Source organism: Lygodium microphyllum, chromosome 21 (genome assembly GCF_053477565.2).
Source record: "Lygodium microphyllum isolate KBCC chromosome 21, Lygodium_microphyllum_v1.1.10, whole genome shotgun sequence".
Taxonomy (NCBI): domain Eukaryota; kingdom Viridiplantae; phylum Streptophyta; class Polypodiopsida; order Schizaeales; family Lygodiaceae; genus Lygodium; species Lygodium microphyllum.
Window position 1 is genome coordinate 126413057 of NC_141155.1, and position 20415 is coordinate 126433471.

Sequence of the window (20415 nt, forward strand, 5' to 3'; positions counted from 1 at the left end):
ACCTCCCCCCATATCAACCTTCGATTGCTTAGCAAGTGTTGCAACAAAATCCATGTCCGTGGATTCCACATTCCTCATGGCCTTCCTACTCAGGGTCTCTACAACTTCACCATCTTTTGCATGTCCCTTGCCTAGGTGGAGATGTTGCATGTGTATCCACCATGGTCAGGGCAGACCGCATCGGGTAGAGATGTTGCATGCGTATCCACCATGTGGTAGGGCAGACCACACCTTTAGTATTACACCTTTAAGACGTTTAATGGCCTTGACTCAATGCTCTATCCAATGGAGAGTCTCCGATGCCATAGACAAACCGTTGAGCAAATACAAAGACATTCCTAAAAACATTGCTTTAGAAGGGCTCTACGGATGATGCTGAGTGTCTAGCATTGAGAAATTTGGCCAATTAAAGTCATGGAGGGGGGCAATAATGACACGCGTGACGACCAAAGATGCCACGCTTGGGCATTTGCTGAATGCTGATGATGATGATGAGCGATTGGAGTCGGACAAAGAACATTGCGAAATCACTTCTGGACGCAGAACTCCCCTGCTGTCTCAACCCCAAGCTTCATATTTGCAGATTCGAGTCACCAGCACTGGGATTTGCGGAGGCCTTCTGCAGTATTATCGCACACGATCAATGATCCAGGGCTGCAGCATGGTCAGGGTGCGTCCCAAGTTCTAACGGACCTGCAGCAATACACGCTCCGCCGGACCCGTTTTGTGGCCCGTTATGGTGCGTTGCAGCGTAGTCTGTGCGAGGCACTACCGCTGTCTAGCAAATTAGGGCAGAAGCTACCACTTCAAGAAGGTCATGGCCTCAGCGTTCGCTAAGTGGGAGACGGATCCTTTCTTTGCAGCAGCTGAAGACGTGCAACAGTCTGCTGACAGGTTCTTCTTGCTCTAAGTTGTGATGCGACAATTTTGTTATGTTTCATTGCTTTGTTTCTGTGTTTGTGTGTGTGGCCACGTTTTTCACCAGGCTGATTTCACTTCGTGCGCATGCTTTAACGCTCTTGCATTGTCTCGTTACGACTCTAATGTTGGAGTCTTCCTCAGTATCAGCTGTTTGCTTCAGCCCGAGACAACCACGTATGTCGATAAAACAAGCATTTAGCTCAAAAAAAGGGGGGGGGGGGGGGGTGTGCTCGTGTGTACACGTTCCTCAATTTTTTATTGAAGAGCATTGCTATGGCAGCCTTTATGTGCACACCCATGATTCGCAAGTGCTTTTTTAATGCGGAGATCTTAGTAATATATCAAAATGTCTAAACAGTGGGTTCACACGAACAAAATATGCTCAAAACAAAGGTAATTTGTATGTTTGTGGTCGAGGGAGCATGATGATTACTAGGCTAGACTGGACATATAATATGTGGTGAATGCTTCTCGATTCGATGTGTTTATATGTCATATGCATATGTTTTTATTGACGGCATTGGACTATTTTCCTCTGCATTTTGGAATGGCTGCAATCAATTTAGCATTGCCTTGGAAAAGACCATTGCTCCTAAATAACAATTACCCTTTGGCTCAGTCCTAAAATCTAGCGTGTGAAGCAGTCCAACAATGCAAATGCAACTTTGATATACATCAGAAGAGATTTGAATTTCACATGTGAAATATTTGGGACAATGGAATATGTACCTTATATGTATCCTACCTTATATGTGAAATATTTGGATCTTATATGTATCCTACCTTTCCAGGTGAAGATGACCTTCCACTTTTCTGGGCTAAGGTATCAATCTACCACCACGTAGGGCTTAAACACAACCGGCCACTCCTTTGAGCTTAGACTCAAATCTACGTTCTTAAAAATGTTTCAACTTTAGTTTTTTGGTTTATACTAAAGATTTGGTTGAGGCTATTTTCAGTTAAGTTATAAAAAATTAGGTTTAAATTAATTTTATCATTGACTAATTTGTTTGACTCTCGTGTAGTTGCCCTTGAGAAAAACTCAAATTTAATTGAATCACAATAAGACTCAAATTTCCATCCTTTGCCCCATGTGTCCCTATTCCTCCTCTATGGGGGACTACTCATGTGGTACCCATGGCTAGTCAATCTATTTTCACTTTTGGATCCACTATGCACACTTTACTTATGCATGGTGGGCACTTTGGGATTAATTCTTTAGTGTACTCTATTCTCCCATCCTACCCACCCTATCCCCCTATCCACATTATTCTTCTTATAGCACTATCACTCTTGTTGCAACTTGTTATGGCCGAGAATGCCTTCATGGATAAATCATAATACTCGTTTTAACAAGTCTAATTTCATGTGGTCAAACTTCATGCAACCAATGCTTGAATCTCTGGGACTTTGGGAATTTGGGAGCTAGTAATTGGTCTTGAGCCTATGTCGATTGGCTCACCTTGAGCATATGTCACAACCAATATTGAGTTAATGCAAGGATTGCTTCTTGAGTTTCACCCTTAGTTATAATATTTTTTCCTTGCATTTGAGCATTGGAGTTATCTCATTGACACTATGTAGTAAGAGATCACACTTGCTATATCAATCCTGACTTTGAGGTTTAGAAGTTCTTCATTAAGAAAGGGGATGGTTTGAAAATTAAGTTGGCCAAATATAGGTAGTTACTCATTGAGTTTGCCACTATTGGCTCTCCAAGGTCAAACGACTATTAGATTACGTTCTTTTTGAATAAGTTGCTTGAAAAATACTTCCATTTCATTCAGCACATTATCTTGTTGCCTCGATTGTTGACCTTCTATGAGTTGGAGTGTTAGTTCTTGCATTACGCGAGGTTGCACGATCAAGTATATCAAAAGTCCACATACTCTTATTCAAAGAGGGGTTTGGTTTTCTCTTATTTGCAAGTGAAAACCGAAGGTGCAAGAACTCACAAGATATGAAGTTAAGCCAAAACAAGGGTGACATCTGTTCCTTTTACGGAAATAAGAAAACAAAATCCATTTGGCAATAAATCCCTAAGAAAAATAGATTTTGCACATAGTGCTAGAGATTGGGCCATATGGATGAGGAGTATCATACCAAGGCCCAATGTCTTCCACCTAAGAAACCTTAGCAGTTTGTTGTGACTACCTCCACTCCTAGTGGATAGTCTAGTAGAGCTATGTTTCTCGCTGTTGCCCCATCTACTCCTTCTATCCTAGTGGCCACTGTACACGTGGCAAGTCGACAATCTCGGTAGTCTATATCTTTCACATATGTGATAGTAGCTACATTCTTAGTCTTTTCTTCTTTAGTCTTCGGTTGCATTTACTTATATACATATACTCATTGCATTGTTTTTTTTTCCTTTAGCTCTCCTTTTCCATTTTGTTATCCTTTGGAACATCTCACTACTAATCTTTGTTTTGCAAATTTTGATCTCTCTTTGCAAGGTTTTGTATATCAGTGTAGGGCTAATATGCAGGTTTGCACGAGCTTTTTCTAGCGTGGAGACATGGGGTGCGCGTTGTTCCTTTCATGGTTTCGTCATTCTAGGAGATTTGCTCTTCTATCAACATCGAGGCTGTCTCTCCCGAGGCAGATCTTATAGCATCTCTCTTGATGTTATTATGAAGGTGACTTCTACCTTGCTCTTTTAGTCAGGGTGCTTCATCCTCATCTTTATCCATCCACATGGTTTTTGGTACTACACAAAGATCAACATTTGTACACATTGATTTTGTGTTTTTCATTAAATGAGCATGTTTTGGGGCTGTTTAAGAGGCTAATCAACATGGAATGCATTTCTTAGCTCAAGGCCCAAAACAGGACTAGAAAGGAAAGCTAACCTAGGTTTACCCAAGGCATCCCACCCCAAAGCAGCCAAGGCATTAGACAAAGGGTGCATGGTGGTTGCCCAATGGCTTACCAAGACTACAAAGGCCTTGGATATCTGACCAAGGGAGTCATGAAGGAGTGGTGGTGTGGTGTAAGAACCTCTGGTGGAGACATCTCAGGATTCACCCAGTGGTGCTTTACACAATGAGATGCAAAGGATGCTACATGTTGAGAATGCTTATGCAGTAGGTGCTCTTTGGGGAGCGTCCCTCGTGGAAAAATTGTTCACTTGTACAAGCGCCCTTAATAGATTATGAAATCATGCAATGATAAGGAGAAGGTACAACAAGGGGAGAAAGACCGATGTCTAAGACAAGTGCCGAAACCTATAGAATATCAAGGAAGGGTACTAACCCTCTCTTAACCTTGGATGTTGATGGTGGAGGAGGAAGAGGAGCCAAATGTTAGTCTTCGTGTGGTGCCGAGAACCATGGATATGGGGAAGCATCCCAACTATAGTAGAAGAGCAAAAATCCTAGGATGATGAAACCATGAATGGAACAACGCACATCCCAAGTTTCCAACCCAGGCAAGACCGGTGCAAACCTGCATGTAAGCCCTACATTGAAAACAAAACTTTGCAAAAGAGATGAAGATTTGCAAGCATAGAGGTTAGTGTTGGGTGTAAAGGCCCTTTGTTTTCTTCCCTTGTATTGTATTATTTATTTGTACATATGAATGCATCCTTGTGGGTAAAAAAACCCGTAAACCCTAAAGTACAAATACATTTCTTTATCTTTGTGTACCAACACATTGTTGGTACACACAAATCGTTTTTACTCTCTCTCTGTCTCCCTCTCTCTCCTGTCGACTTCTCTCTTGCACTTCACGCCTGCACATCCTTCACGTTTGCTGCTGCCATTTCTTTACTTCTGCCTTCAACTCTCCTTCAACTAGTATTAGAGCCAGGTTCGAGGCAGTTGGTTGCGAACATGCATTCCGAAGCAGCTGTTTGTGGACTGCAACAGCAGCAAACTGCTCGTGAGCAGCTGCACGCACATTGAGGTGACATTCTTCAGGTCAAGCCGTCCTTTATTTCTGGTCTGCACGTGTGTACAGCAGCTGGCGACTGCATTTACTGCAGAGATTGCAGTAGACAACTGCATTTATTGTAGCGTCAGCAGTCATTTTGACTATGCAGGGTCAAGCGATTGCAGAAACAGGTCTGCACAGGCAGGCGACAGCCTGCAGGTGGCTGCATGACAGCAGTAGGTGATTGTGGTAGTCAAGGCAGGTCGAGCACCTGCAGCAATTCTCATTTGTGCAGAAATTGTGCTCCCTGAGCTGTATACTGTCTGAAATACAGCACTTTATTCAGTTTTGGATACTCTAACAAAGCATACTGATTGCATATATCTGTGTACTTGCTGGTTCAGCCTCTGTATTGACTGGTTGTGCATAAACAATAGTGGTTTATTGCTGATAAAAGCAAGTACAAGTGTATTTGGTGGTTAAGCTTGGGTGTTTGCAGATTCTTTGGCTGATATCTGTGATTTTGGCAAAATGGCTATAATTTCTTCCAATTCTGACACAAAAAGTTTGATGGTCAAGGTTTGGATCTTTGGAAAGATTGTGTGTAGGGTATTCTTTTCTTGAAAGATTGTGAAGATGCTTTGCAACTAAACAAGCCTGCACAGATTTCTGATGATGAAGATGGGCCAAGGTGAATAAGAAAGCTGTTGTCTATATCAAAGTGGGTGTCATTGATGATATCCTTAGAGATATCAAAGGTTTGGATACAATTTATGCTATATGGTAGAAGTTGAAGACCCCTTATGAGATTACCACACTTGTCAATCAGGTGCATTTAATGTGAAAGTTGGTGAATATGCAGTTGGATGAGTCCAAGCCGGTTTTTGAGCACTTGAGTGCATTTACAGGTATTCCGAATCAACGGAAGGATGCAAATCTTGACTTTGATGATAAGTTGAGAGCTATTTGCTTGATCATGATACTGCTAGGCACATGGGAAACACTTGTGGTTTCTTTGAGCAACAATCCTAGCCTCACATATGATGGTGTGAGAGGGTCTATTCTCAATGAAGAGATTAGACAAAAATCCAATGGGGAAGGCTGTCACTTGGGCAAAAGAACGATGATAAGGCTTAGGCCATTATCAAACTGGAGCTAGATGACAGCTATATTCACCATGTGGATAACTGTGAGACCTCACAGGATATGTGGAAGAGACTTGACACTTTGTTCGGTGCACAGTCAAAATCATCAAACTATGGTCTCTTGATTGAGTTTTTCAGGCTTGAAATGAAGTCTAGCACATCACTTGCCACGCATTTAAATTACATGGAAGGACTTTTAATCCAACTTGTATGAAAGGACTTCTAATCTAATTAAAATGGAAGATGCTTGCATCGGTGTTCTACTTAAGAGTTTGCATTTTAAATATAATAATGTATCAACAACTTTAATCAACATGCCAAATCCTGAACTTGTTGATATCCAAGCATCACTGTTAGAGGAGGAAAAGAAGCTAAAAACTAAGGAAGAACCAAGTACCTCTAGAGATGAATATGCATTATATGTTGGCAATATGTACAAAGGCGAGAGGGATCATCTCTGCTTTGACTTCTGCAAAAGGACCGGACACACTGAGAAGTTCTGTCATGCCAAAAAAAGGTCCCAAAAGGCTTATCTAGTTGCAGTCAAAGAAGAAGAAGAAAATAGAACAAAGGAAGAAGAAGAATAAGAAGACCACCAAGAGAAGGACAAACCTCATCAGTCCTATTCAGATAGACTTTTTTAGCTTTGCATTTCCTAGCCCGAATGCCTTAGACAAAACTTGTAAACTCCTCAGTTAGCCTTGTACTACAGCCTCTGTACACTTTGTGAGGCCCCTACTACAGCCTCTGGATGTCCATCATGTTTGTGGTACCCACACTTAGCCTTTTTTATGATAGTCTTTGGTGTTTTGCCATGTTTATGGTGTGCCCACACTTTGTAGGTATTGCTTTCACTAAAGCCTTTATATGCTTTGTACTTCTGGTTGTGATTGAGGAGGGGTGTTGAAATATTTGCAATCACATCTTCTTTAGTCTCTTTGTGAGAAGCAGTGAGGGCTTAGGATTAGAATCCCATATGCACAGTAGAAGAAAGTACCACCACTCAATTCCTATAAAGCATTGTACTTGTACTCTTTTTCTAATGCTATAATAGTACTCTTTTCTTTTCAGTAAAGTGTCATGTCACTGTCAATACACAAGACTGTGTTTATAAGTCCAAGTCTCAATCTTGGAACCTAATTTACTTGTGTAACGATTTGTCCTTGCTAGGGTCAATGTCTTCATGAATTTCTTTTTCCTCTTTCAACCTCCATAGCTTCCGCATCTGCCATGCTCTAGATCCTGCGTATTTTAACTCAAGTTTTCTTTCCGGTGGAAATCTTGGATCTTAGGGATTCTCTACATCTTCTTCCTTCTCTTCTCTTCTTGCCTTGGTCACTTGGTTAACATGGAGCCACCTCTCGAGATCGAGTATAGGCATATCCTTATGGTTCTCGGCACTACACAAAGTCCGACATTTCTCTTATACATTGCATGTTTTCATCGTCTTTGTATTAGGGCACTTGGGCAAGTGAACAATTTTTCCATGAGGGATACTGTCGAAGTGGCACCTATTGCATGAGCATTCTTCAGGATATAGCATTGCATCTCCATCTCACTCTTCTCTTGTTTTCCTTCTTGGGCCTGAGAGGGGGTGTTGAGAAGCCCTTTACCCGCAATTTGCGTTTTTGTATTTCTGCGTTTTGCGTTTAGGGTTTGCAGTCCCAAAAAGGGGCGCCCTCCTCGACTGACTGTGCCTATTTATAGGCCACTCTCTCATTGATTCCTCACGGCTGATTCATTCAATCTGTCACCTCTTCTCTCCAACCTCTCCACTGTCCTCACACCCCTTCAAGAGGACATTGCAGTTCGTGGTTCGTGGCTATCTTCATCATCTTCCTTGTGCTACGGTACCCTTGTTCCCTTGTATCACATTCACTCCATGATTTAAATCTTCATCATTCCATTCATTAGAGTTTCTTCTCTCCTCTCTTCTTTTCTCTTATCCATGTTTGCCGAGTTCACTTCATGTTTCTCCCCAAAAACCCTACTATCTCGTTGGTACGTCGTCTTTTGACAATGCTTTCTATCTTGGTTCTCGAGACATGGAAATTCAGGGTGAGTATTTTCTCATTGCATAGTGTGTTTATTGCATGAGCATTGAATTCTATTCAGATTTATTCGGTTTCTTTGATACCTACGGAGGCTTTCTTGTTGCATTTTGGGATCCATCAAGAGTACAACACACTTTACCGCTCATAATCTTTGCCTCAGTGAAACATCTCCCTAGGATCCAATTTGCACAGGAGACATAACGCAAGCCAAACTCACCATGAAAGAGACTGGACTTTAGACTCACCTCCCAACCATAGAGCCAAATGGACTCACCCCCAAGCCTCGGAGGTAGTTGCACTTTGAGTCACAACCACATGTCAAGGGTTGGAGTCCCATACCACTAATCCACACCATCCCAGACTATGGATGCATTGGCCAATGGGCGAAGAGTCAAATAGTGGTGGTTATAATGAAACTGCTCAATAGGGCCTTGAGTCCTATAGATAGGACTTTGCTATCCTAAACCCGACGTGTTGTCAGTGCATTTGCACTAGTCAATGCATAATATCCGTATGTCCAGGGATATAACACTCCCCCCCCCCCCCCCCCCACCAATGAATAATTGCTGTCCTAAGCAATATCCTTAGGGATGAAGAAAGGAAAATGACTTTTCAATGAATGTACCGACTCCCAAGTACCCTTCGCCTCTAGGCAGTTTTTACACTTGACCAATATTCAAGATAAACGGTTTGACGGGATCGTTTACTCCTAAGGTCAAGAACCAATTTGGGTTTGAGTGGAGAATATAATGAGCAGTATCCTCAAGCCACAGGATTTTCTCAATCGGAACAATTTGCTCACCTTGTCCCGGTTTTTCCTTCAAACAACTCACATGGAACACAGGGTGAACTTGGATTTTTGAAGGCAAGTCCAGGTCATAGGACATACTACTTATATTCTTGGTAATCAAGAAAGGACCACAATACCTCGAATATGATTTATAGCACTTGCTGGTAGTCATTGAATCGGAGTCGTTTGGGACTTAAGGTAAACCCACATGCCTTCCCAAAGCTCCCTAGGAGTATGATGTTGGTTAGCATAAAACGTGGCATGATCTTGGGCCATTTTGATACTTTTCCCAGCAATCATTGACATCACATGTATATCATGCGGAAAGTCATGGATGGATTGCATTTTCACCTCGTTGAGCTGTGCAACAATTGCTGGTTTTGGCTCATAACTATACATAAGCATAAATAGCCTACAGCTAGTAGTCAAATGCTTAACATTGTTATAAGCAAACTCAATCCAAGAAAGATAACACTCCCAATCAGATTGTCTAAAGGAGACATGCATGCAACATATCCTTCATGGCTTGATTTGTATGTTCAGTTTGCCCATTGGGACCAATGTTCCTAGCACCCATCAAGACGTTCAGGGACATAACGCCCAGTCCTTGAGACACAAGAGTTTGGGGGTTAGTATTGCTTCAATGCATATTGTGTTTGCTAGATGAGGATTGTATTCTATTCAGATTCATTCAGTTTCTAACTCACTGTGTTCATTGTCTTTGAGTTACCCAAATCGTAACTGTGTTCTATTATCAGTTTGTGCTTTGTCGTACAATTGTGTTTGAGTTTCTGTGTTAGGGTATTTCTCCACAATACCATCCTGTCACTTTCCTTGATGATAGGCGCTAGTTGTAGGACAACAGGCTCGAATTGAGATATCTGCCGGAGAGGGGTGTAGACAACAGAGAATAGGCACCAACCATGTACGATGACAAGATAGGCTGAGTGGTGGGCAATGTGTCTCTTAATAGATGGATGCGTCCTCCCAATTTAGGGTTTGGCTTATGGGACACAAACACTCATTGGATCACATTTCTTTTCAATGAAAGTTTGGTAATTTCGAGTTTTGGGGCTGTAATTTAGGAGTCGATCAAGTGACAATGCATTTTTAGCTTAAGATTGCTGTCCATCATCGTCTAGTGTGGCATCCTTTTGTCCATAGTATTGTGTTTTGCTCTCTCCACAAAACATTCTAATCCTCAAGTGCTGCCACCTAATCAGCCAAGACAGTGCAGTCATTGTTAAGCTTTGATAAACATCATTGACTCAACTTTCCTCATCTTAGTACCGGTCACAAAGATATGGAACCCTAAGGCTCCTCCATTGTGCCATCATTGTATATGATTCATTATTTCACCCACTTTCTATGTTTCTGAGCTCTATCTCTCAATGTTTGCCGTACACACTTTGTGTTCCTCCTTGCAAACCCCACTGTTTCTTTATAGGTCTTCATTTGTGCAACAGGAGGTGCAGATCTGCAGTAGATCCAAGGTAGCTTGTGTGCTGAGAGTTGTCTTTGGCTGGTCCAATCTGCCCGCTAGGGTACACACTTTGTGTTCCTCCTTGCAAACCCCACTGTTTCTTTATAGGTCTTCATTTGTGCAACAGTAGGTGCAGATCTGCAGTAGATCCAAGGTAGCTTGCGTGTTGAGAGTTGTCTTTGGCTGGTCCAATCTGCCTGCTAGGGTTTTTTGTACATAGAGTAGATATTGTCTGTTGCAAATGGCACCTGCACAAGTCATGGATATCAATAGCCAAGGATTCCAGCAAACTTCTGACCTTCAGAAATTCCCTCTTTTAACCAGCAGTTGTGATGGTTGTAGTGCATGTCTGGGTGCAGGGGCAGATCGTGTTTTGTTGAAAGTAGCCGACTTGCCTGCATTGTAGTCTAAGAGAGTGTAGAAAATAGGAGGACAATGGTTTAGAATCAAACTTTGGGGAGCAGTTCACGATGGCAGGAAATAGTGGATGATAATTTAATCACAGGAACTTAGAGTTAGGAATAAAATAACACCACCACTGGATGAAGGTAAAAGGGCTCTTGGCTAAGTTATGACCGATAGTGCACACTGCACAGTCACTGCAAATGAACGTGTCTATTTGGATCTTTGAAGCTAGCTCAAACGTTTCTCTACTTCATTTCAAATAATGTTTTTGTCAATGCCTCTGCAGAATGGAATCTGCATACAGAGCTTGGATGCACAAGAGAACTATTGCTGAAGAAGCTGCAGTGGACCAAAAGAGTGTTGAGATATCTAGGCGAGAACTCCTTACTGCTCTTGATACAACCAAATGGCAGGTAGGAAAAACTATTCATGATTTTTAGTTAAACATTTACTTTATGGAGCAAATTCAGTACTTATGTTTTTTTTTTTTTGCTTTTTGGATGTTCTGTATAAGTAGCTGGAAGAGTTCAGGAAAGCTGTGAGTGAAGCATTTCAGGTTCACAGCCACCAAATGGGAGAGGCAGCATCAAAGCGGCATTTCTCATTCATTGATGCAATTCAGGATCAAATTTATATAACTGAGACAGCCTTCTCAGAATTTTCAGATGTACAGTCGTCTACTACTTTGCAATCGATTGATTTTAACAATGATGAAAGAGATCAACTTGCAATGTTCTTATCTAGCTATCCTAGTAAAGTACACCCCTTGGAAAATGGGCCCAACTGTCCTGTTGGGGGAACATCCAATGTGACGTCTGAGCCCCATGATCTCCAAATTACCACTGAGTATGTAAAACAAGATTTTACGACTGATTTCGCCTCTATTCAAGGTTCCTATTTATCATCCACATCACATGGCTTTATGGACAAGGATTTGGAAGTTGAACGTAAGCCTTGTAATGAGATCGTGGAGGTTGATGCAATTTCTGCTAAAACTGTAAACGAAACAAACATTATGGTAGTGAGCAGTAACCACAATCAAAATTCATGGGATTGTTCAAACTCTGCAGAATGTTCAAATAAGAAACTAAGATGCGGTAAACCTGCAGCCCTTTCATGTAATTCTGGTACAGAAATGAGCAAACATGATAGATTTCAGCATGCTAGAAATGGTTTTAAAAGATGGAAAAATTTCGGGGACGGTTCGAGAGGACATATAAAGGCGAGCAATGGTGAACTACATTACGATATTGAAGAGGTTTGTTTACGCGGCAACTGTACATATAATTTCTTTTCCAAATGATTAACTCAAAGAATATGTTGACCAGTGATATCTATATGTCTATACAGGAGTTTTGACATCTCTTTTCTGGTAACAGGCTACATACAAAGATGATGCAAGAAGCTACAGGACAAACATGCAATTGAGAGGAAAGTGGGCTTGGACAGTGCAGCAGTTAGTGTTTGCTACTTTTGTAGCATTTCGTAATCCTTCAATGAGAAAATCAGCTGCCTTAGTTTTAGGAGTATGCCTTTGCTGTATGTACTTTTGGTCATTATCAGGTCTTGTACCTTATATAAGCACAATGGTTCCAGGCTAGTTTGCTGCCAAATCTGTCCTTGATGTGAATTGGGATTTTTGTTTTGGATTCTTTTAAAAGGGGCTAAGTGTCCCCATATGGAAGCATTTGCAAGTGTATTTTATCAAGCATCCATGCTAACTATACGAACATTTACTTTTGAGTACATTGCCGGTGCCTGTTTTCTAGGTGGTATCTGGAAACAGGTTGACGCTGTCTACTTGTGCTACAACAAGTTTATGCTGTAAGCTGTGCTCTTTTGAAGGTAATACGATGTAATTATGTGATGGTGATCCCAACAGGTATGCTCTTTTGTATATAAATGATTACCATGATGCTGGGTATACTTTGTGTTTGCTAAACATCTCTCCTTGTACAACAGAGCAGGCAATTTAACATAAGATTTCTTTCTTGCAGCGGCAGCAAAGTTCTCCAGGCACTGCTTTGGAGCTATTATTTTGAAATGATGAACACAGGAGTTACACAGCAGGACTTGATCAAGGACTTCATATTGTTCAATAATATGTGATACACCACTGTAGCAATAAATGAAGGTAGGTGCATATGGAAGCGGTCCTGAACGACATGAATTATCTTTGAATATGGCATTCTTATTGTTTTGGATAACACCTCGATGTGTACAAACAAGTAGAGTCTCCTCATGTGAGTAACATGATTATAATCAGGGTTAAGAGGTATATAAACTCATGTTAAGGGTTGTATGTAATACATTCATACTTTCAAGCTGGTTCCCATCCTTTTTGGAAACAGATTTCAAGGTAGGATACAGGAACAAGCAGAAGTGTGATTTTACCGGGAGGGTACCACATGTTATTAAAGGTATGGAGACAGATGGAACCATCGTGCCACATCAAGCAACTTGGAGTTTCACAGATACAATAATCTTACCGGATTGGGTTAAAGGAGGACGTGTAAAGTTGAATGTAGTTATTCCTGTTTTTTGGGTTGCCCTATATTTTGATGCTTATATTTGGGCCATGGTTCATCTTCCTAACATAAAGGATATTGAGAGAAGATTGCATTAGTTGTACAACACTCCTTGCTTTTTCCTTTCATGGGTGAGGACAATCTTCATGCTAATGATCTGTTTTGGCTCACTTACTCATCTGATTCAGGTAAATAGATGCATGATCAAGCAGACAGGTGAGGTGTCACATATTTTTTAAACTTCTTGCTCCTTTCGTTTGATCTGTGTGTGAGTTGTTTTTGCTGTTCAGGGCTAGACAATGGCTCATTGCAGCTCATTTACAGATTTAGACACAGTGAGTCCCAAGCTGTATGCAGTGAATTATCTGCTAACTTTTACCAGCGTGCATGTCAGGACACTTCTTCCATGACTTCGTTGCTCTCTTTAGTAATCATTCACTTAAAATACATCATAAAGAGCAATGTTGCCTATACGTGGAGTTTTTGGCTCAGCATCTTCATTCAGATATGTTAAAGGACTTTTTAGACTCTGATGAGGCATTATGGATAAGTGACTCTAATGTTGATGGTGACAATGTGGGTAAGCATTGCAAGCTTTACCACAGATGTCAGAGTCGGGCATTTTGAGTACACCTTTTCAAGATGGGAACGCTTGTTCATCTCTTACAAATTGGGATAGCATGTTTTGGGAAATGCTCTCACAAGCTAATGCTTTGATGCCTGGTATGCAAATAAAAGAAGTGCAATAAATAGAACACACAGCGATTGTTGTGTATCAATACCATTTTGGAGCAGTGTGGCGTTTTGTAAGAGGATAGCCATTTTTTGTGTGCAGTTGATTGAGTGTATTAGGGCAGGGTTAGAGGACATGACATTGAATGATAACGCAAATAAGCAACAGCTTATGGTTGATAAATTATATGATGGTCTCATATTCTTTTCGGATGCTATTTTGCACTCCCCAAACTAATGGACACACTCTGCTACAAGTTCCTCTATTCTTGGATGACTAATTTGTGCAGTCTCGTGTAGGCCATTGGTTGGATTTAAGGATATGCTTCAACAGAGCAATGCCCGATTTGGGTGGAAGTGATTGAAACCCCGCCATCTTCCTTTGGCTTTATGCTCTTTGGATGACTTTGGTTGAATCAAGATTAGCATCTCATACTTGAAATTGAGCTTGCTTCTTGTGGGATATGGGTAAGCCTTTTATTTGTAATGATATTTTGTTCTCTTTTAAGATATACTGCTGGGACCTACTCACAGATTTTGGACTTACACCCGCAGAACCTAATTCACACACCCACCATTTTGCTACTACTCCGTTGGAAGGTAAGCCTTTATTACAAAGCTTGTGCTTTGATGCTCTTGCCTTGCAATCATTCGGCTATGAGTTGGAATAGGGTATTTCACTAGTCAATGGAGTATTTCATTTCAAAGTGTCTCTAGGAGATTCTAGAGTACCAACAATGTTTTGCACCAAAAGTGGAGGCTAAAAGGGCAAGATTGGCATCTTATACCGTAGATTGAGCTTTCCTTGTGTTGGGATACATGCAAGTACCTTTGCTTGAGAGGATGTGATAAAGGATGTAATTCCACATAATGCTTTGAATAAGGGCATATTAAATATCCTACATGGGTCATTGTTGTGAGTAGGCATAGGCACAAGGCACTCACTCTAGTTGTTTTGTATCCCAACTCATACGTAGACATTTCAATGGTGGGCAGAAAGGAAATGGCTTTTATGCAAGTGATCTTTAGCCATGCCAAGATAGATTGTAGGCCTTGAATGTTACTTTGCCTTTCATTCTAGATCACACGTGTATCCTCATAATGCTTTTGGTGGTGTGCTAAAGGTAGTTAATGATCAGAGGCTGAGAACTTTCAAGAAGGCAAGTTCACTTATGAAAAGAAAGGCATTGGTGTTCCTACTATCTTCAAGTTTATAAAAAAACCCTTTAATGAATGCTAAACGCACTTGGTCCATTTCACATGGCTATATCAAAGGTTTAGAGCTTTTGAGGTGTGTGCTTGTGAACAAGAAGGTTTCCAAATTAGATGCATGTAGTTATAGTGGTGTGCTATAGGCAATCGATCCCATGGATGTGACTAGATCAAACGTTGGGAGCATCTAAGAAGGCAAGCCTACTTGTGAAAAGAAAGGCTTTAGATGCATCTAGTTATGTTAGTTTGTAAGTTGTTTATTGGAATGTAAGGGATTCACCTCTTATGTAGCAAAGTGTTTTTGCAACAACATGGGTATTTTTTGTACCAAGGAACACACAATGGCATGAGTCTTTTACAATTACAAGGATCGGGTCTTGTTTTCAAAGCGAACACCAAAAATAATTAGTCTTATAAAGTCAAGTTTTCACTTTTCAAAAGATTAACAAGCACTCCATCTTAACTTGTGGGACTTTGTATAACTACCATCTATCGCACAAAGCATTTGAATGAGTTCATACAATTAATTCAAAATATCTTGTAGTGTATGAAGCTAGGTTTTCATCTAGGCCAAGTTTGGGTCTCTTTGTGGCATCAAGCTATTTCCAAATGTTTGTTGCAATGTGTGTGTGGAGTAACATTGTTGGGTGGTTATTCTTGGGGCCTTTATGGAGGAGGTTGGGATCGGATCTCTCATGGCGACTATTAAATTCATGCATGCTATCAAAACATTGCAATCCCTTTTGCTTTCTCACTTTATTGACTCTTGACGAGATATTGTCATTCACTTAACATCCTTAAATCTAGTTAAGACATTCTCTTTGCATTGAGCTCTTAGTGCCTTTTAGATTATTTTGTTGGCCAAAAAAGCATGTATTGTGTAGCTCATTTAGTAAGACACAAAAATTGTAGGCTTGAGGAAATAGAAGGTGCTATGATTCTTAGCCAACCTAGGGTATATTTGCTAGTATTCTTAAGTCCCTAGGAGCTTGAATTTAAACCAACTTGTAGGATAGGCTAGGGTAAGGGGGTTGATTTGTACTAACGGGTAGGACAACATTCTTTGTTGCTTGCATTGTAGGATCTCTCTCTATGGTTAAATTGGCTACTTATGAGATAGTTTTTTGAAACACTATGTAAATGACGTTTACCAAAAAATGGTGGAAGATGAGGGATGGGATTGAAACAAAAGTAAACCAAGCCTTTATACATGTCCTTGTTTTTTCATCCAATACTCTGCATGCATGTTTGTGCACGCACAAAGAAAGGGAGGGATACATATTATATTAACAATTCTTAAGGGGCCAAAGTGGACTATGAGACCCAATACATATAATGTCACGATTTTAGGATATGTATTGTATGGGCAAAACAAAGAAAAAGGTGCATAAGTTAAAAGCTAAAATGCTAAACTTGATGAAGATGTGCTACAATGCTTTGCATCAACAATCACGATAGGCAATAGCAACCTCTATCTTGCCTCTTGGGACATGCGCAACCAATTTTGTTGATCTCTATGGCTTTAACCAAGGTCACCCCTTGGGGTGGGTGGGTGTGCATCCTAAGGTTTGGAGAAGGAATTGCAACCAATGGCATGGGAGTGTGGCCAATATCATACATTGGCCCTATGGGATGGAAGAAGTTTTGATAGCTCTTGGTATCGAGCCCCTTATGTTAGCTCACTTGCCATAATAGTAGTTAGGAATCTAACTCTACGGAGGTTGAAGAGGTAGGCCCGGCTAGTACTAGTTTGTCACTCATTAAGTGTGAAAAAGAAGCCCTTTTGGTGAAGAGGTTATTGTAGCTTTCTATGATCTTCTAATATGCAAGGTAGTGGCATGTGTAATGATCCTTTGACTCTTTATATTCTCTTGTTAAGGCCAATATAGGCTCCATAGAGAGTGCTCTCTCCAAGGGTATCTAGCTAGTGTTGGGACTTCTACAAGTCTAGCCAATTACATATCAAGTCTTGTAAGGCATGCATATCAATGTATCTTGGCCTTACCAAAAAACCATTAGGTGCCAAGGAGCGTATATGGTCTCAATAGTGGGTCATCTTTGCACCCAAGGATTGTTTATTTTTCTTAAGTCTTTATTCTATCCGGCTTGACTATATCTTATATGATCATCTACTTTTGGTGACCAATTGCATTAAGTTGGTGCCTTTAAGTTGTACTAGAAAGATTATAACACCTAGGTGCTCTAACAACCTATGTAGCCCCAAACAAGCATAAACTCGTAGATATTGAAAATAACTTGTTAATACTAGTGCATTGCATTCTTGTTTGTTGCGAAGTCTTGCAAGGACTCTTAAGGCTAGTCTAGAGCACTTGCCATTGGGGGTAGTTGGTGTAAAAAGCACATTGTCTTGAACAAGGCATTGACCACAATAGCTATGGTGCTCAGTTTTTTCTGTAGAATGATGTGTGGAATTGAGGCCTTGTTCTAGATCATGTGAGAAATCATCACCACCAAAGGCCGCTCCCATTGTTGCCGTGCATCATAATACTCAATCCCTTTTGTAGGTTGTATCCTAATAATGGCCTTCACTACATTACTAGCCCCTTCTAGAGCATTTGGTGTGCCATCCTTTTTTGCTTCATCCACTTGCATCCTTCATTTGTGGATTAAAATAGGCCCCCTATGTAGGAGCACCATACCTAAGTGTGGCAACACCAAAGTGTCAAATCGAAATATCTTAATCCTTATCTCCTGGAACTATATGAGCACATCTAAACTTCACATTACTCAAGAATGTATACACTCTATCAACTTTTCCTTTGTTGCTCAAGCTCTTTAATGCATCATGGTGACATTGTAGGCCCTTAGAAGACTTTGATATGAGTGTAATACCATTTGCATATAAGGAGATCAAGATTAAGATAACATATAGGGGTGTGCTTTGACTCTTTGAGTTGTTAAAAAAGAGTGTGTGGCTCTCAATGTGTGGGTAGCATGGGTTACTTTCTAAGTGAGATGTGCCTTAGTAATACTAGCTATTTTGAGGCATAGTACTATAGGGTGGCAATTTGGTGCAAGTGGTACCATGGGGACTCAAGAAGCTAGGTGGTGAGGGTGTTTAACGATGGAATCTAGATCCAACTCCATGGTGGTATAACTTTGTTGAGAAACATGATATTTCTTGAATAAAATGCTTTTGAGTTTGAGGTGGACTCCAAGAGGGGGTGTGATGAGATAAGGAGCATCTAGTAATTCTAAATTCATGGTATGCATGGTCTGAAGTGACACTAATGTGGCAAACATAGACAAAGAAGTCTTGGATGAATGGTATCAATGAGGTATGTCCAATCACATAACCCATCATGTCACCCCCTCTTTCAATGAGTTGGAAGCAAGTAACTTCCCTAAAACATAGTCAATGTGCAAGGCTATTGTAAATGGCCAAGCCATGAGCCCCTCGATGGGTAGATGGTCCATCTCTTCGAAGATAGAGTTGTCTTACTCAACTAATGGAACTCCTATGTGCATTATAATCATACTAAAATCACCTCCCCTAACTTGTAAGTACCTTACAATATTCGACTATAGTTGCATGCATGGTGACTCCCTTTGTAGGGCAAAACAAGATATCATTGGGGCAAAATAACAAATTGCAATGTATATGTCTTTACCATTTGGCCATCAAATCCTAACCCACAAGAAGCATGTACTATATATGATTGAGCCCATCCCTATATAGTATTGCTACATACATGTCTAAATCCTTGAGTCCCACCAAAAGTTCCTAGTTTTGGGGACTCTCAATGGTACCCTATCACCTTTAGTAGTTTACTCCCTAGCATTGATGTGTCTACATAGAACACCATGGCTTTGCCTTTGAAGTTCTCCACAAACACACACACACTATGTGCGTGCTCACACGTATGTGTCTGTGTATGTGTGATACTAATGTCTATTGAGGCTAGAACAATTAAGCCAAATTTGAAGAACAATTTAACCAATTTGGCCTTGATTTATCTAACTTAACGTAAAGTAATTTAACGAAGAATCATTGGAGGCCTTTGACCACCCACAAGAAATATTTATAAAGTCTCTTCTTTTCTCAACCAAAGAGTTTGGTCTTGCACTAGCAAAAAGCATTTGCTCCAAACTACTAGTAAGGTCTTGCATTAGTTAGGTCAAAATGTAGGATGACCTAAATTGGGATGCTACAAGTTGCTCCTAGAGATAGTTTGAGAATACCTTGCTTACTAATCACAATCCATAACTTTATTTGTGCCTTGTCACTTGCATTGTGCACCCCATGAAACCTCCTATTGATTCGCACTTAATATTTGAAGGAAAAAATTATTTAAAAATATCATCCTCTCACATACATGCAACACATTTTTTAGTCAAATAATCTCAAACTTCACATGCTCAAAGCCATGACAGAAAAGCTTCAATGAAATTATAAGATGCATAGTTCAATTTTGACTTATCATTGCATTTTGTGACCCTGATTCTTAATGAAAAATAAGGCATAAGAAGCAATGGCATGTGATATAGAAGCTCTTTATTTGCATGTTTTAGTAAGAACCATAAAAGAAACAAAAACAAACTTTCTTTTTAAGAACACATAATATGCTAGTTGCTCTGTTAGGTATTTGGGGAGCTCACAAATGTCCCCCTCTCACATAAAAAAGGGAGGATGAGAGAGGAAGCTAGATCGTAGATGTTCCACTCAATTGAAGGCTTGTGTGCAAGCTTTTATAATGATAACTTTTTTTCCTTCTGTCTTGCTACTACCACCTTTTGCCCCCATGACCCTTCTCCTTGTCATTAGAGTCCTTAGGCTCATGTGAAGATTGAGCATTGCCTTTTTGCTTGGGGTGATTGCCCTTTGTCTAGTTCTTGACACTTTAAAAGTTCAATGACTCCATGAAGTCCATGGGGCTCTTCCTCCACTTTTTTTGTGACATAGGACATTGACTTTCTCTTTTCTTCCCTCTTAAGAGTCTTTCTCTTCATTCTTAGAAATATCCACCAAGTCTTTTTGGGGAAGTCCTAGTTATATGGCTTGTGCCCTAAGTAATGTGGTAGGAGTTAGAAAAGGAGCAATACATACCTTTGACATGATTTCACCCTATTCACATTGTAAACTTTAACGAAATTAGGGTTCATGAGGGTAGTTCCATTTTTTAAACAATACATGCTTCTTTTTCCATAGGTGGCTCCTCCATGTTTTTGTTGATTAAGGCACATGCAAAACATGACCAAGAACCTTAGTGAAAGACTTGACTTCTCCATCCATCCAATTTGGTAGGAGGGG

At 40.4% G+C, this 20415-nt stretch overlaps 1 protein-coding gene across 2 annotated transcripts; it reads left to right on the top strand.

Annotated features, from left to right (window-relative positions):
* The first annotated feature begins 423 nt into the window (after nt 1-423).
* Nucleotides 424-14464, top strand: LOC148018528 (uncharacterized). Of its 2 annotated transcripts, XR_015687656.1 has the most exons (5): nt 424-894; nt 10958-11084; nt 11189-11929; nt 12051-12553; nt 12669-14464. XR_015687656.1 is itself a non-coding variant. In XM_087661393.1 (4 exons), exons 1-4 carry the CDS (start codon nt 818-820, stop codon nt 12270-12272), a joined length of 1167 nt encoding a protein of 388 aa, XP_087517519.1. In that variant the 5' UTR covers nt 424-817; the 3' UTR covers nt 12273-14463. The 2 variants fall into 2 exon arrangements, 1 of the variants encoding a protein (XP_087517519.1); XM_087661393.1 differs by having other exon boundaries at nt 12051-14463.
* The last annotated feature ends 5951 nt before the right edge of the window (nt 14465-20415 follow it).

Bases quoted from the DNA above. Each gene is read 5' to 3' on its own strand.
- LOC148018528 (XM_087661393.1), top strand. From the start codon at position 818: ATGGCCTCAGCGTTCGCTAAGTGGGAGACGGATCCTTTCTTTGCAGCA. The intron at 895-10,957 runs GTTCTTCTTGCT...ATGCCTCTGCAG, and splicing joins GTGCAACAGTCTGCTGACAG to AATGGAATCTGCATACAGAG. The intron at 11,085-11,188 runs GTAGGAAAAACT...CTGTATAAGTAG, and splicing joins TTGATACAACCAAATGGCAG to CTGGAAGAGTTCAGGAAAGC.